The sequence below is a fragment of the Chiloscyllium plagiosum genome, chromosome 38 (genome assembly GCF_004010195.1).
Source record: "Chiloscyllium plagiosum isolate BGI_BamShark_2017 chromosome 38, ASM401019v2, whole genome shotgun sequence".
Lineage (NCBI taxonomy): Eukaryota > Metazoa > Chordata > Chondrichthyes > Orectolobiformes > Hemiscylliidae > Chiloscyllium > Chiloscyllium plagiosum.
In genome coordinates, this window is record NC_057747.1 from 1,934,677 (window position 1) to 1,953,044 (window position 18,368).

An 18,368-nucleotide genomic window follows, 5' to 3' on the forward strand; every position below is an offset into this window, starting at 1 on the left:
TTTGTGACCTTCTGCACTAGTTCTTTTTATATAGTTTTGAAATTATGAGGAAGCATTTTAGACAATATGTTTTGTTTTTAAATAAAGGTTATTCAAGAGAGATTAAGGAGTTTAGACCCATACTTGCAAGGGTTTAGAAGGATGAGAGGAGATCGATTGAAGTGGATAAGATGCTAAAGGGATTGACAAAGAAGACGTAGAAAGGGTGTCCTTCAAGGGAAAACAATCCAAGAAGAGTGATCATAGTTTTAGGATAAGGGGTGGCAGATTAAAAACAGAAATGAGGAGGAATTACTTCTCTCAAAGGGCCAGAAATCTGTGCAATTCATTACCCCAGAGTGCGATCAACACTGGGACACTGAATAAATTTAAGGAGGAGACAGTCAGATTTTTAACTAGTAATGGGTTGAAGTCAAGATGAGATCAGCCATGATCAGATTAAATGGTGGAACAAGCTCTAGGGGCTACTTCTATTTCTACTTCTTGTGTTCCAAACTAACATAAACTCTTTCCAAGCACTAAAACACAGCAGAAACAATAACAAAAATCAGCTAACAGAACAAAGTCTGATTTAGCAGGAACTTTGCCAATGAAGTGAGAATTGAGACATGAGTGTTCCTCGCTGGATTCTGTTTGTATGCTCCTCCCTTTTCCCCAACAAAGCACATTTCAATTTGTCCAAAAGTCACAAGGAGATAACAAACAGACTGCAGTGAATCATATGAGCTCACGGATAATTGATAAATTAAACTAATTAGCAACAAGCCTTGCCTAACCTAGGCTAATCAGCATATAATGCTGTAACTGATTACACTGTGGGTTGTGGCTTGGCAAGAGTTAATAAGGAACAGCCTCTGTGACAGGGTGAGCAAGATGGTTGGCAATGAAATTACCCTGCTATCCAAGCTAGAAGGTCCTTGAGACTTTGCAGAAAGACTAGAGACCGAGTGTCCTAAGTTGAATCAGAAGATAAAGGTGTTGCCCTGCTTTAAAATATACTATTTGTAACCAAGGGACAGAGGTTGAGGAGTTTTAGTGAATTCCATGCTCAATATCTTCAATGGCTGCAGCAAAAACACATCAGACATCTTGACCAACTACACTGGTACTGGCTAGGCCCCACACTCAAGAGTTAAGACAGACCAAATGGACTTCCTCATCTGTCCGTGACTCCCACTATCCTATCTTTCAAAAACAGGTTCCTCCTCACCTTTAGAAATGTAGGGCTTCATGTCATCGACATCGGGAACAGTGTGTAGACGAGGGACAGGGAGTGGAGGTCTGCTCATAATCTCTTGACGATTGTCATCATCTGGCATGGTATCGTATACACCTGCCTCTTCCATTTCACCAGGGCCATCACAGTCCACAGACTTGTCATTATTCCCTGCAATAACCATTGTTTAAACACAAATTAAATTGCGCCTCAGAATCTGGGGCCAAACTCCATTGAACAATGGAACATTGTATCGGGTGGCGGAACTCAGAGACTAGGAAAATCCCATATCTGTGTTGGATGATTGGTCTCATTCCATCCTGAGTGTCAGCTACACATAGGTTTGGTGCTGCTGGGCACCAGCCAGAGCTCCCCCAGTCTCCTCATGGCTGGATGAAGACAAGGCTGTATGGATCAGTGACATCTTTCTCGGCAGAACTGCCACATTCTCTAGCCTCAATGGAGTTGAACCAGTCAGGTTGGTGTCAGCTACCATGGAAGAAACTGAAGCAAAAAAATAACATGGCCCACCTTGCAGGAATTTCCTCAGTATGCAATCAGTCGTGGAGCCAAAAGTATCTGGAACTCGAGTAGATACATGGGCTGCTCCCATCAGGTTTGACATTGGCTCATCTGCAAGCAAATTTTATTGAAATGTCATCTTCCAAAATCAAATTGAAACCCCTTAAGGGCACAATATAATCTCCTACCACTGACAGGTTAATCCATCAATTTAGATATTTAATATAGATTTTCCTACAGAAAGCACAAGTATTAAAATTACCTCTTTGTGCATGTGCACTGCTAGAATTACAGAGAAGAAAAACAAATTATTTTTATAATTATCTATGGCAGCCAGTGTGCTACACTGAAATTGTTACTGCTTTATATAATGGCGTTTATTTTGCTCATCCATCGCTTTGTATTTTAAGGTTCAGTTGGAATGGGTCAGTGATTAATCCTGAAAGCTCTGGGAAGCCAGGTGCCCATAGTTATCCTGGGCAGTGACTTGCTCAATGTGTGTTTTCACTGTGACTCACAGGTGCTGTCCATAACCCCTGACGGAGGCAGTATTTCCATCATTGACTCGTAAATGTCCTCATCGCAGCCAGGGTTTAAGGTGCATTTCATCAGGATGTCTTTCGACACAATTGCCATGGACTCATACAGGTCTTCGTCCCTTTCCCCTTCAATGTCACCGCACAGCTCCTCTTTGAGGTGAGTCTTCAACATGTCAGCTGTCTCCTGAAAAGAGCAATTGAGACAATCAGCATGAATCCCCAAAGAGAAGGGGGACTCCAAAACAACGCTGCCCGCTGAACTGAGAGATGGCATGTGGGAAGGCCAGGAACGTTTAAGGGGCAGTGATTCTGGAAACAGCCCTCAAAGCATTCCCACACTCAGGGACCACTCTCAGAGACTGCAGATATTTAAGGCCACTAAGGATCCACTTACAGGGCAAATCAGGTTTATATCAAAATTTAAAAACAGAAACAAAAACTGTGGATGATGGGAATCAGAAACAAGAACAGAAATTGCTGGAAAAGCTCAGCAAGTCTGGCAGCATCTGTGGAGAGAAATCAGAGTTAACGTTTTGGGGTCCAGTGACCCTTCCTCAAAACTGATAGTAACTAGGAAAAAAAAGTTGTCCTTTTTATGGGGAGAGAGGGTAATGAATAGATGATAGGTGGAGATTTTGAAGTAGATGTTCAGCCATTAGATCGTAGAGCACAGCATCCAATGTCACTGAGCTGCTCAGTTTGAACTTCAATAATAAAACCACTGCATCTTCCTCCCGACTTCCTTTGCAAAGGCACATTTCAGAAGGAGATGTGTAAGTTTCTACCTGCTTCTCCCCTCCCCCTGCCAAACAGCTGCTTCGAGGGGAGCGTGTGGTGGTACAGACAGTCTGGGTGTACTTGAAGGATCTCATAGGTAGTGCCTGAGCGATGTCTTGGTGCTTGTTGGAAAGTTATGAAGGATAGGTGATAGGGAATAGTCTGACTACTGGAAGCATCACACGGCACTGAGACCAATCTCATCCTTCGCAACACCTGGGACAGGGAGAACCTCAATGTGTAGTGACACGTGATGTTTTTATACGTAGGGTCTACACACAGCTTGATGCAGCTGCTAACAAAGGAGGCCATCAGGATGAGGGCAACATTGGGTATGTTCTTGCTCCCCCCCGCCTCCCCACTTATCCAGAGCTTTGTACGTGGAGTCCCTGCAGATACAGTCCATCTCAGACCTCCAGATGAAGTTGAAGATGGCTTCAGGGAATTAGCCAGATCTGCTCAACGTACAACAACACTGAGAGTTCCTGACACCTGATGATTGGGTTTTTATCTGCAATGGAGAGGGAGTGGTGCTCCCAAAACCCAATTTCTCCCTCACCTTGGCAATACACCCCCCTCAAGTTTTTGCACATGTCCTGGCCCCATGAACCATGTTCCCAGCACCTCCAGTTAATCTGTCCTCTCGACCATGTTCCCAAAGAACTTGGCTGTGCTTTTGATTCGATTTTCCTTGTCCTCCGAGACCAGTCTGAAGTGGTTGTGATGCTCACGAGTCTGCGCTCTGACAGTGGATCCGAACAGAAAACGGCGACGTCATCCATGGACAGGGAGGCTTTGACCTGCTGACCTCTGCTGCCTGGAATAGTCCCCTCTCTCAGGCTCACATCCTTCCTGATGGGCTCAGCAAATGGCTCTATACAACACACAAACAAGGCAACAGAGAGAGTGGGCAGCCCTGCCTGACTCCAGATCTGATCGGGAAGCTTTCCGATTCCCACACATTGATTGAGACTGTGCTAACCATGTTGATGTAGAGTAGTTGGATCCAACTCAGGTTCCCACCCTAAAGCCTGTTTTGGAGAGCACGTCCCACATGTAGGTGTGCGATATCCTGTCAAAGGCTTTCTCCTGGTCCAGGCTGATGAGGCAGGCCTCCATCCCTTGTCCTGCAGGTAGGCGATCGTATCCCTGAGGAGCACAATGCTCTCAGAGATCGTCTTGCATGGTACAGCACAGGTTTGGTTGGGTTGAACCACTGATCCCTGAGCAGACCTTATCCGGTTGGCGATGACCTTTGGACAGGATGTTGTAACCTGTATTCAGCAATGATATTGACCACTAATTTCTAATTTCCTCCCTCTTCCCATTCTGCTTGCAGATGAGGGTGATGATACCTTTCCTCATGGATTCGCTTGTGGTACCTGACAGGAACATACTGTCATACACCTCCAGCAGGTCCTGGCCAATCAAGTCCCACAGAGCTGAATACAACTCGGCTGGTAAGCCATCACTTCCGGAAGTTTTATTCTTTTCTTAGGACTCGAGGGCCTTGGTCCCCAGCCTGTCCTGTGTACTGTTGTCTAAGACCTCCACGATAGAGGACAGGAATGACTGGGAGGCCGCACTGTCTGGGGTTGGGCTTCGTGTCATACAATCTGGCAGCAAAGGATTTACTGATCCTCAGGATGATTCATCAGAGATTTATTATAGAATCCCTACAGTGTGGAAACAGGTCACCGGGCCCAACAAATCCACACTGACCCTCCGAAGAGTATCCCACCCAGACCCATTCCCCCTACCCTATTACTCTACATTTCCCCTGACTAATGCACCTAAGCTACACATCCCTGAACACTGTGGGCAATTTAGCACAACCAATTCATCTAACCTGCATATCTTTGGACTGTGGTAGGAAACTGGAGCACCTGGAGGAAACCCATGCAGACACAGGGAGAATGTGCAAACTCTAGAGGGAGCAGCGCTCCAAAAGCTTCTGAATAAATCTGTTGGACTATAACCTGTTGGGTGATTTTTAACTTTGAGATCTACTTTGTCCCCTGGCAGGTGAGTATGTGGTACTCCCTCAACTTTGTGAATCACCTGCCAGAAGTCTGTGCTAAAATCTCTGGAATCTGGCTTGAACCCACAGCCTTCTGACTCAGAATGAGTATTACCACAACACAGCCACAACTAACACAAGCGTGGGCAGTGAGGGAGCTGACTGTGCAGAGATGAATCAATATTTTGAGTTTTATAATCAGTATAAAGCTGAGGATGAGTAAATGATCGTCATGATACCTGGTATGTAGGAGTTGGGGTGAATGCGTTCAACTTCTACAGCTATGCCCATATTTCAAGGTGGCATGTGTGGCTCAGTGGTTAGCACCGGGTTTGATTCCACTTTTGGGTGACTATCTGTATGAAGTCTGCACATTCTTCTGTGCATGAGTTTCCTCCCACTGTGCACTGTTAGGTGGATTGGCTATGCTCAATCCAAATAGCACAATGGGCTCCTCGACACGCTGTTTTCTACACAATCCTGGAATTCCTCCTCTACAGCTGATTACTGCAGCTTTCAAGAACCCAGTCAGTATGAACGGAGGTTGCCAGTTATTATTGTAATACCTATGTCACATGCACTTCTAATTTCCTAATCTTTATCATAGCCAACTATTGTAGCATCAATGTGGACTTTAACAGTTTCCTCATTTCCTCTTCCCCCACGTCACCCAAGTTCCAAACTTCCAGCTCAGCACTGTCCCCATGACCTGTCTCCTCGGATGCTGCCTGAACTGCTGTGCTTTTCCAGCACCACTAATCCAGAATCTGGTTTCCAGCATCTGCAGTCATTGTTTTTACTGTAACAGTTTGGTAGCTTATGAATTCCTGTCTGCTGTTTCTTAGCTCTAACCAAAATGATTCTACAACTTGATCCTTCGATTGAAGATTTGATCTTGCTAATCTACTGATCTCATCCCTTGTTAGAAGCATGACCCCACTTCTTTCTCCTTTATGTCTATTCCACATTGAGGCTTCAAGTCAGATTCCAGAGATTTGAGCCCAGAATTCAGGCAGGTGATTCACAAAGTGCTGAGGGAGTGCCACCTACTCACCTGGCAGGGGACAGACTAGGTCACAGAGGCACTGGAGAGACCATGATCAGGAAGGTGGTTCTCCCAGGAGCTGAGAACCATTATCATCGTCAGGTGTCGAGATCATCGACAGGTTGTGATTGCAAGTGGAACGTGGATGATTGTTGGTTGAGCTGAGCTGAGCTGAGCTGAATGGTCTTGGATATTCAGTTCTTAATCTTGGTCACCCTGTAACCTCGTCCTTGCAATGGCAATTAAATCACACCATTTAACTGGCATAGTGGCTCAGTGGTTAGCACTGCTGCCTCACAGCACCAGGGACCCGGGTTTGATTTCTGCCTCGGGCGACTATCCGCATGGAGTTTGCACATTCTTCCAGTGTTTGCGTGGGTTTCCTCCGGGTGCTCCGGCTTCCTCCCATAATCCAAAGATGTGCGGTGAATTGGCCGTAATAAATTGCCCGTAGTGTTACATACATTAGACAGGGGTAATTATAGGATGGGGAAATGGGTCTGGGTGGGTTGGTGTGAACTTGTTGGGCCAAAGGGCCTGTTTCCATACTGTAGGGAATCTAATCAAACTCACAGTGTATATTAAAATTAACATTTTGTGCAAGTGGATGTACGAAGGGGAAGATTACTGTCAGGAACACCCAGGATTATCAGGAACACCCAGGAATGGACCATTGAGGTTATAGGAGAAAGTGAGGACTGCAGATGCTGGAGATCAGAGCTGAAAATGTGTTGCTAGAAAAGCGCAGCAGGTCAGGCAGCATCCAGGGAACAGGAGAAGCATGAGCTCTTCTTCAGGAATCATTGAGGTTATAAGTCACAATCTGATTGACTGGCAGCAGAGGTTTGAAGTACCAAGTGGCCTACTCTTTTTCTTTGTTTGTATGGTTGTATGAATACAGCGCGCTTTCTAATGGAGTGCCTTTAATTCTACTTTTTTTAAACATTGAATGTCAAGGGGTTATGGTTAGATTATCTCCTTTTGAAAATGATCATTGCATTTATGTGCCATGAATGTTAGTTGCGGCCTTTCAGCCCAAGCCTGGATATTTCCCAGATCTTACTGCATATGGACAAGGACTACTACAGTATCTAAGAGGTCACAAATAGCGCTGAACATTGGGCAATCATCGGTGAACATCCCCCACTTCTGACCTTATGATGGACAGAAGAAAATAGATGGGCCTGGGCCACTACCCTGAGGAACTGCTGCGGAGATAACTTGGAGCTGAGATGACTGACCTCCAATAATCACAATCATCTTCATTCGGGCCAGGTATAAGTGCAACCAGAGGAGAGTTTCCCTCCTGATTCCAATTGATGCCAGTTTTGTGAGAGCTCCTTGATGCCTTACAAGTCAAATATGTCTTTGGTGTCAAGGGCTGTTACTGTCACCTTACTTCTGGAATTCAGCTCTTTGGTATATGTTTGAACCAGGCTGTAATGAGGTCAGGAGTGGTGTGGCCCTGAGGAGGTTATTGCTGAGCAGGTGGTGCTTGAAAACACTGCTAATGATACCTTCCATCATTTTACTGATGGTCAACAATAGACTGATAGCACAGTAATTGGCTGAGTTGGATTTGTTCTGCGTTTTGTGTACGGGAGATACCTCAGCAATTATCCACATTGTCGGGTATTGTAACTGTACTGGAACAGCCTGGTTAGGCGTATGACTAATTCTGCAGAACCCATCTTCAGTACTGTCATCAGAATGCTGTCAGAACCTGTGGCTTTTGCAATACCCAATGGCTCTGACCATTTCTTGATATCAAAGGGAGTGAATCAAATTGGTTAATTGATTCTATCTGTATTACAACAGGGTTTTCAGGATATATATTCTGTCTACTCACCCAGTTTCGGTTTGAAAGCATCTAAGCTATTTTCCTGAATCATCACTTGTAGAGTTCCACATCCTTAAAAGCACTGAGTAAAAACACTCAGAGTTGGAATATGTTAGTAATCATCCTGTATTTAGTTTTGAATCCTGTCACTGCTTATAGAATTCTATGATGATTACATCATGAAAGCAGGCTATTCAGCCCATCGCATCTCTGCCAGGTCCCTGCAAGAGCAACGAACATTCTCCCTGTTTTTTTCATTGTTCTCCCCCTTCTCTTTGCCCTTTAGATCAGTATTGTGTTGCATTATGTCACTGCTAGCTATATTTCCCAGCTTTGTGTCTTTGGCAAATTACTTCAATAGAGTTACTTGTTCAAGTACTTATTCACTCCATGTGTGTCAATGGTGACTAACAGTGGATCCCAGGACTGACCTCAGTGAAAAATGAGTTTCTACATTCCACCAAGCTGAATGATTACCCCTGTACTGGCATGAGTTATCAGTTTAGTTTTCATGAGTGACCATTAATTATTGGTTAGACCAAAGGACTATCCTTATAAATACAGTGTCTCCAAAAGTAGGTCAGATACTAGAAATACTGCAGGTATTAACTCACCTCCTGACTCCCCATTACAGGTCCTTCATCTACAAGAAACAAGTCATGAGTGTGATGAAGCACTCCCCATTTATCTGGATGGGTGAGGTCCAACAACACTCAAGAAGTTTGACACCATTCAAGACATAACATTCCACTTGATTGGCACCAACATCCATTCCTTCCACCACTTTTGCACTTTGCACTGCAAAAATTCACTAAGGCTCCTTAGACAGCATCTTCCAAACCCATGCCTTCATCACCTAGAATGACACAGGCATCCGATACATGTGAACACCACCACCTTCAAGTTATCCTCTAAGCCGCTCACTGACTTGGAAATATATTACCATTTCCTTCATTGTCACTAGGTCAAACTCCTGAACACCCTTCGTAATGCTATTGAGGGTCTATCAACGCCAAATGGACTGTCGCAGCAGTTCAAGTAGGCAGTTACCACCAGCTTCTCAAGGACAACTGGGAATGGCAACTGGGATGACGAGATACTTGATTGGAGTTGTTAACCTGGGTGAATCAGGAAAGCCCTGGCTGACCAATATAACCAGGATACACGCCGCAGGGAGTGGAGTGCATTATTTCTCCCTCCAACTCTATTTTGATTTAGTCCCTACCCTCCCCTTCATTGTTTTGATCACACAGCATTGCCCTTTGATGTGAAAGGCAGTGTTTGTCACTGGCCACCCGGGTGTTTTCCTGTCTTCCTGGTGGTGGAATTTGAATAAAGATTCGTGCACTTTGTGTCTTTCACTGTGTCTCATACCTGCACACACACACCATGGGTGCTGGGGAAAAGAATAAGCACTATCGCACTTAGGTGGTAGTGTGGGGGTTAAATTTAAAAAAAACAACAAAAAAAATTTTACCAGGATACACGCCGCAGGGAGTGGAGTGCATTATTTCTCCCTCCAACTCTATTTTGATTTAGTCCCTACCCTCCCCCTCACTGTTTTGATCACACAGCACTGTCCTTTGATGTGAAGGGCAGTGTTTGTCACTGGCCACCCGGGTGTTTTCCTATCTTCCTGGTGGTGGAAATTGAATAAATATTCGTGCACTTTGTGTCTTTCACTGTGTCTCACACCTGCACACACACACCATGGGTGCTGGGGAGAAAATAAGCACTAAAAAAAAATATATAACCAGGATACACACCGCAGGGAGTGGAGTGCATTAATTCTCCCTCCAACTCTATTTTGATTTAGTCCCTACCCTCCCCTTCACTGTTTTGATCACACAGCACTGCCCTTTGAAGTGAAGGGCAGTGTTTGTCACTGGCCACTCGGGTGTTTTCCTATCTTCCTGGTGGTGGAAATTGAATAAAGATTTGTGCACCTTGTGTCTCTCACTGTGTCTCACACCTACACACACACACCATGGGTGCTAGGGAAAAATAAGCACTCCCGCAGTTAGGCGGTAGTGTGGGGGTTTAATAAAAAGAAAAGAAAAAAAAAATAAATAAAAAAAATATAACCAGGATACACTTGGGTGTTTTCTTTCTTCCTGGTGGTGGGAATTGAATAAAGATTGTATCTTTCACTGTGTCTCACACCTGCACACACACATGGGTGCTGGGGAATAAATAAGCTCTACCACAGTTAGACATTTGTTTGAGATTTTTTGGGAAAAAAAATAACCAGGAGACAAGGTGGTATTTGGGATTTGTCTGCATTTCCTTGAAAACTGGTTGCATGGAAGGGTTTGGGGTTTGGCCTAACCGCCCCTTTCCCCTGTAAATTGTTGTTTCTTGCAAAGTGCTGCATATTGTTCATTGTTGACTGTTGGTTTGCATTTTGTACAGTTTGATACAACTGCTCTTTCACTCAGATGAAGAGTCACTGGACACAAAACATTAACTCCGCTTTCTTCCCAGAACTGCTGAGTTTCTCCAACAATTTCTGTTGTTGTTGCTCTTTCACATGTCCCAGCACATCAGGCTGAACAATCTCTTTCTTTGCTGTTAGTGTCTTTTCAAATATGCGGTGGTGCGCGGGGTGGGTTGGTGGTATTAGTGATTCAAAATAAAGTTGTTGGTCGTGAGGTGGGTTTGGGGCTGAAATACTCTGACAGCATGTTCATGGTAGAAAGCCTTGACCCCCACCTAAACTGCAGTGTTTGAGGAACACAGCAGGCCTTACCACATACTCATCCATGAATTGCCGGAGGTCTCTGAATCCATTCTTCTCTGCCATGTTGTTTGGATAATCCCCATGTCTGTTGGCCACACTGTAAGCCTGCAACGCCCCTGGACACTGCAGAAGTAGGGCAGTCAGGTTCTTCAAACCATACATGGCTGCAAAGTGAAGCAGGGTCGGGAGCTCTTCATCTCGTTGAGCTGTGTGAATAATAAAGGCTTCATCAGCACACTGACACTCACTAGACCTCTCGCCATTTTAGAAGCAGATCTACAGCCTGTCTTTCAGTTTTATTCTTTCAATGAATGTGTGTGTGTGTGTGTTGCTAGAAAGGCCAGCATAATATAGCCCATCCTGAATTCGCAATCCTGGATTTCCCTCCCCCCCACAAGGACATTGTTGGCCTATCTACTGCAGTGGTTCAAGAAGCAACTAGGGATGGGCAATAAATTTTGGCCCTATCAGAGAGGCTCACCTCCAATGAGCAAACTTTTTAAAAAATGGACTGAGGGGCTTGCTAGGCTACTTCAGAGGGCAGTTAAAAGTCAGCTGCATTGCTGTAAGCTGGAGTTGGCCAGACCAGGTAATGATGGCAGATTTCCTTCCTTCAAGGACAGCAGCAAACCCAATGGCTTTTGTGACAACTGAAAATAGCTTCTTGGAACTTCATATTAGTGAGGTTGCTTTCCAATTCCAGACATATTGATTAATCTTAAATTCTACCTGCTGTTGTTGTAGGATTTGAACCTATCTCCCAAGGACATTAGCCTAAGTCCCTGGATAATTAATCCTTTGACATTAGAATAATATCATCACCGCCTTCCCCAATTAATTCAATGCATATTGCCCAATCGTGTTTTTGTAATGTCCTTATAGTGGTGTTCTGCAGCGTTCCATACTGGGACCTCTGCTGTTTGTGATATATAAATGACTTACATGAAAATGTAGATGGGTGGGTTAGTAAGTTTGCAGACGATACAAAGATTGGTGGAGTTGTGGATAGTGCAGAAGGTTGTCAAAGGATATAATTGGATATAGATCAGTTGTAGATATGAGCTGAGAAATGGCAGATGGAGTTTAATCCAGATAAGTGTGAGGTGTTGCACTTTGGGAGATCAAATGTTGGAGAAAAATATACAGTTAATGGTAGGACTTTAAACAGCATTGATGTACAGAAGGATCTTGGGGTTCAAGTCCATAGCTTCCTGAAAATGGATAGTGTGGTAAAGAAGGTGTATGGTATGCTTGCTTTTATTGGTCGGGGAATTGAGTACAAGAGTCAGGATGTCATGTTGCAACTTTCTAAGACTTTGGTTAAGCCACACAGAGTATTGCGTTCAGTTCTGGTGGCCACATTGCAGGAAGGGTGTGGAGGCATTGGAGAGGGTACAAAAGAGATTTACCAGGATGCTGCCTGGATTAGAGGGTATGAGAAATAAGGAGAGGCTAGAAAAACTCGGGATATTTTCTCTTAAGTGGTTGAGGGAAGACTTGATAGAAGTCTATAAAAGTTTGATAGGCACAGATAGGGTTGACATTCAGAATATTTTCCCAGAGTTGGAATGTCTAATACTAAGGGGACATGCATTTAAGGTGAGAGGGGGGAAAGTTCAAAGTTGATGTGAAGGGCAAGTTTTCTACACAGAGAGTGGTAGGAGTCTGGAACGTACTGCCAAGAGTGGTAGTGGAGGCAGTTACGACAGAGATATTGAAGGGACTTTTAGATAAGTACATGAATATGCAAGGAATGGAGGGATATGGACCAAGAGCAGGTAGAAGGGCTTAGTTTCATTTGGCATCATGTTCGGCACAAAATCATGGGCCAAAGGGCCTGTTCTTGTGCTGTACAGCTCTATATTCCATGTTGAATTGACCCACATGCTCAACAGTCTTTTGGGGAATAGAAAGAGAATTCTATATTTCCACCACTCTGTGTGTGAAGATCATCCATGAACAGCCTGACTCCAATATCAACATTATGCCCCCTCATTGTTGATTCCCTCACCAGAGGGAATAATTTCTGGATGTACCCTGTGCCATCAACTTAGCAGTTTAATGACAGAATGAAATGAATGAGCTTTATTGTCACATCTACTCACATGAGTACAGTGAAAAGTTTACAGGTCACCACTTAAGGCGCCATGTTAGGTACAAGGCTACCTGGGTACAGGTTCTTGAGTACCAATCTTTAGGGATAAATAAAGAAATAAAAAGTCCAGCATTACAGGCCTTCAAAGGTACAAAATCAAAACAATAAATCCGAAAAATAAAGAAATAAAAAGTTCAGAATAACAGTCCTTCCAAGGTAATAAAATAAAGAGAACTTAAGACATTTCACAATTTAAATCAGACCACACCTCGATTTGAGGGGATTTTGTGAGCTATTTAGATGTGAGTAGCTCATACTTGGTCTTAGCTGGTCTCCAATGAAAGTGTTCCCTCCACCTCCCTCGTTTCACTGGTTTGGCATCTGTCGGGTCTGGAAATGCTGAATGTTGAAACTGCAACTACAGCCAATTTAAAAAGGAGCCATTTGACGGAACTATCCAGTCCTTTCAGATATTCAGGTCCGGACTTGCTCCTTCAAGGTGATCCCATCTCTTGTCTGGCGGTGCCCGGCCATGTATTATCAGAGTGAGGTCGTTATGGAGGAGGTGCTTGGAGTCAGGTCCACTGCTTCCTGAAGCAGGGCACAGGTGGAAATGGAAGGGGGCCAACACAAAGGTGGCAAGTTGGAAGATCACTTTCAAGGCCAAGGACATCAGCCCAGCTCTGCACATGACCTTTGGGCAGACTATCTCTCACCTCCACCCCCGCATGCACCCTTCGATTCCTCAGTGCCCCTGAGCTCCAAGAAAAGATGTCTAATGGCTGCAGTAAATTACACCAATCACTTGTAATGTTCTTTATACCCATTCCCCCAGTCAATAGATAGAATATTGGGACGCTTTGAAATGCTCATGGAACTGTCAAATGAAACAAATGGAATGAAGTTTAAATTTCATTTGAAAAAAATAAAATCCAGGCCAGACAACTGTGAAAATAAAACAAAACAGCCATTCAAAAACCTCCTCAGAAAATAATTCTATCAGGAACTTATAAATCAGTCACTCAAAACGGAGCTCACAGCCCTTTTAACAGTTCTACCAGCAGTCTCTATTCAAATGAATCCATTTGTGGATCTGATGCTCAGTGACTTATTGATAATTCAACTGTATTGCTCAGAACACAGGTTCCAGGCCTGAATACAGTAGAGGCTTTGAAGTAATGGAGCAGATGTCCATCTGTTGCAATGCTTCAAAGGCTTAAAGGATAGCTGACCTGTCAATCAATGAAAAGATCAAAGTACAAGATGCAATTGGTATCCCTGTTCATTACAGAAGGGAACTTTATCTATTGGGTAATACTGTAATGCATCTGAAAACTCATACAAGTTCAAAATATTGGTCAATTTAATGATAACTTACCATCTTCTAAATAAACCAAAAATCACAGTATTACGAATATTTTTAACTTGGCACACAACATTACACTACAATATTGTGAAGACAGCAAATTCATTTCCAGCTTCCACAATGTTCCCGACTGCAGAACAGAGGTCCCCTATGGCTCACGGTGCTTGAGATGCCATCAGTATGTCACTTACCAAAACAGATTTGATTCCATGAAACTGTTGAGGGGTGGGTCTAAACCGCAATGGAGCCAGCCAGGCCAGGACTTCTGTGTATGGGTTTACTACGCAAACCCTCGTCCTGTGTTACTAACAATAATCGGTGGTAGAAATCGGGGAGGAGGACAGGAATTCTAGAATTGGGTCCAGCCACTGTCTTTAAAGCTCACTCAATTCCATTCTAACATGGACAGAGTCATCAGAATCCAGCTTCCAGACTCGAACTGATCACGAACCACGGGTGTGTTTAACATTCAATCCCCTCAGGGGTCTGGAAGTAACTTCAAATACTCACTCGTTGATAGATCATCCTCTTCTAACTGGTTAATTCCAAATATATGCAGTCCATTAGATGGCATGTTTCTCCTCAGTGACTCTGTCAGTAGTTTGTCCAGTGTTTCTCTGTTATACGGTACAATATGGAAAGCCTATTGACAGGAAACACAAAGGGATTTATACTTCAGAGGTGCATCAGTGATAAGTGTTAATCACTTACAGTTGTTTTTATTTCTTAGTTTTTTTATAGGGGGGGGATTTCAGCATTTGTTGCTCATCCCTAATTGCTGTTGGAATCCTCATTTCACAGGATAGTGAAAGAGTCAATCACATTACTGTGGATCTGGAGTCATGCGTAGGCCAGACCAGGTAATGATGGCAGTTTCTTTCCCTGAAGGAAGTTTGTGAACCAGATGGGGGTTTACATCAATCAACAATGGTTTTATGGTCATCGTTCAACTCTTAATTCCATATTTTTATTGAATTCAAATTCTACCATCTGCCAAGACAGGATTTGAACCCAGGTTTCCAGAGCATTACCAGGGTTGCAGGGTTAATACTCCAGCGATAACATCACTAGGCTATCACCTGCTTAAATGTTTTGGATTTAAGGAACATAACACCTGACATCCAAACTGGCATGTTGAATGGTGTAATGCTGGTGTAAATCAGATTGTAGAGCTAAATTTAGATGTTTACTACCCTTGGGTTGAATTTTCCTTGCAGTAAACATGGGACTAGACATTCATCCCCTCACATTTGAGCTAGGCTTTGTCTCCATTTGAGTAAACTCATTTAATGTCCTGTTCCCTTCCTCTTCATTAAACAATTCTGTCAAACAAGCATCGCAGTTGTCTGCACAAAAACTGTTCAGATTTCAAACTGAAACAGCTTAAAAATGTGTTCCGTTATCAGGAAGGAGATTTTGGGGTAGTGGTAACCAATGTTTCCTCAAGTGGGAGGTTCTATGCACACCGACTGGAAACTAACTCTGTGGAAAAACAATTAGAAGGAACATGGTGGTAACATTACTAGGTGGACACACCAGAGTCAAACGTCGTGGAGACAAATTAGTTCAAATCCTATCAAAGCAACTGATGACATTTCAGTTCTGAAATCTGGAAATATATATCAACAATGGCAACCACAAGAATTGTCAAAACCCAAGGAATCATTTCAAAATTAAACTTGCTGCGACCAACTGAGGGGAGTGGGCTGAATAACCAAGGGCAGCCTGTCATTCCTACACATTGGGAACCGCTGATTTGAGGAATCCCATCTGGGATCACACTAGATAGGAGAATGTTGCCTAGGGACTGGTCATAATAAGTAATACCCAGAGTTACCACCATCTGCAATACACCCGCACCACAGCAAAAAAATTAAAATAGAATAGAACATTAGAAGTCATTAAGAAAAGAATTAAACCTGGTGAAATGGTCAAATGGTATTGAGGAATAAAAGGAGGAGGAGGCCATTCAGCCCCCAAACCTGTTCAGTTAGATCATGGCTGATGTGCATCTTAACTCCATCTCCCCGTCTCTGCTCTTCATCACTTAACACATTTGCCTAACAAAAAAATCCATTCATCTCAGTTTTGAAATTTTCTACTGATTTAGTCTCAATAGCTTCTGGGTAAGGGAGTTCCAGATTCTCACTCCCTTTGCATCACACGGTGCTTCCTGACATTAATCTGAACAGTTGAACTTCACATTGTAGGTTAAGTCTCATGGTTTTGGACTCCCCCAACAAAGGTTCTCTCTACCTCCCCTATGAAATCATTTCATCATCATTAGGACTGCAACTGGATCATCCCTTAATCTTCTTTACTCCCAAAAATGTATTTTATTCATACATTCAAATCTAACCAAGTTAGATTTAGTTGTAAATTCTATCAAGTGTAAATGATTTGTTAAGTATTTATTATGCAAGCTTTATGTACTTTATTCATAAAGCTTGCATAATAAATACTTGACAAATCATTTGCACTTGATAGAATTAACAACTAGATCTAACTTGGTTTTATACAATGTGTTTCTCACTTTTGTTATTCAATACACCTGTAATAACCTTAATATTTACGACATACATTCCATGTCAGACACACAGCCGAAGGGCAAACCATTTGAAATTGAAAATTACAGGAAGTGTGATAGAAATAAGCTTTTTCTCCCTGCAGCATGTTCCACTCTGAAATGTCTCAGCATTCATGATCTTCACAGTGTATGTTCAAGCAGCCCAAAGGGTTCTACGGTTTCTTGTCCCTCAGCGTGTGACGGTTGAAGATCCAAGTCAGCAATCTTTTCGTATTGCACCTTTGTGACACCTGTCCCTTTCTTCAACACATAGTCCTGCATTTTACAATCTGCTGCAAGCCTCACTTATCTCGCCCTGTAATTTAGCTATTTTAGGGTTGTACCATTCTGGTGAATGTGTGCTGTCTCTTTCCAAGGTGACTATATCCTTCCTATGGTATGATGCCCAGAACTGACTGCAGTAATCCAGATGCAGTCTGACCAGAGATGCATACTCTCAGACCAAAACGTCCACCTCATGCCATTTTTGTTCTCGGCTAACATTCCACTAAACTTTTCAATTATTGTTTACCAATACTCGTACTTGAATCCCTAACTCTCTCACTATTCCTACTCCTCACTATTTAGAAACACTTTCTTCTCTACATGTCTGAGGTCCAAAGTGAATGACTTCACACTTGCCCACACTGAAGCATTGAGGAAGTTCTGACCAGGTGCCCATCCTTGTTCTGAAAGATCAGAAACAATACAGAGAGGATCACAGAATCCCTACAGTGTGGAAGCAGGCCATTCGGCCCATTAAGTCCACAACAACCTCTTAAGAGCATCTCACCCAGACCCAACCCCCTGTAACCCTGCATTTCCTATGGCTGATCCACATAGCCTGCACATCCCTGGACACTATGGCCGTTTAGGATGGCCAATCCACCTAACCTGCACATCTTTGGACTGTGGGAGGAAACCAGAGCATCCCCACACAGACACGGGGAGAATATATAAACTCCACACATACTTGGGAGTGGAACCACACCCACCTCTGGGAGTGGAACCACACCCAGGTCCCTCGTGCTGTGAGGCAGCAGAGTTAACCACTGAGTCAGCGCGGTGCCCAAGGATGGAGGGACATCCACTGTCAAATTGAAATTAATGGAGCAAAAAAGTCTGAAAGCCTGAAAATACAAGTAATATAAGCAGGAAAAGACTATTCAGCCTGCTGTGTCATTCTGTAAAATCATAGCTGACTTTGAACATCCAGTCCACTTTCCCACCCACTCCCTATGTACCTTGATTCCCCGAAAATCCAAAAATTGGAATAGTCCAGCCTTAAAAATATTCAATAATGATATCTTCTCAACACTCTGGGATAGACAATTCCAAAGATTCACAATCCTCTGAGCTGTTTATTTCTTCCCTTCTGGTGCCAAACCCTGACACTGTGCCCCTTGTTAGGGGAACCATCTCTCAGAGTATACTGTGTCAATCCCCTTCAGATCCCTTTAAATAGAACAAGAAGCTGCAGATGCTGGAAATCTGCAAAAAAAACCCAGAAATCACTGGAGAAACTCCGCCAGGACTGGCAGCATCAGTGGAGAGAAAGCAGAGTTAATGTTATACATATTATATAATATGTATAATTGGTAATAATACCACCCTTTTTAAACTTTAATTCAAACTTGATTGT

At 43.4% G+C, this 18,368-nt stretch overlaps 1 protein-coding gene across 3 annotated transcripts in view; it reads right to left on the reverse strand.

Moving 5' to 3' along the window:
• pik3ap1 (phosphoinositide-3-kinase adaptor protein 1) overlaps positions 1-18,368 on the reverse strand; it is a 98,437-nt gene that overhangs the window by 25,162 nt on the left and 54,907 nt on the right. For all 3 annotated transcript variants that reach the window (XM_043678651.1, XM_043678652.1, XM_043678650.1), the window contains exons 6-10: positions 14,671-14,803; positions 10,709-10,905; positions 2,257-2,461; positions 1,748-1,849; positions 1,211-1,387 (exon numbers count right to left, since the gene is read on the reverse strand). In XM_043678651.1, the coding sequence (XP_043534586.1) occupies positions 1,211-1,387; positions 1,748-1,849; positions 2,257-2,461; positions 10,709-10,905; positions 14,671-14,803 (814 nt within the window). The remainder of the gene's footprint in view (positions 1-1,210; positions 1,388-1,747; positions 1,850-2,256; positions 2,462-10,708; positions 10,906-14,670; positions 14,804-18,368) is intronic.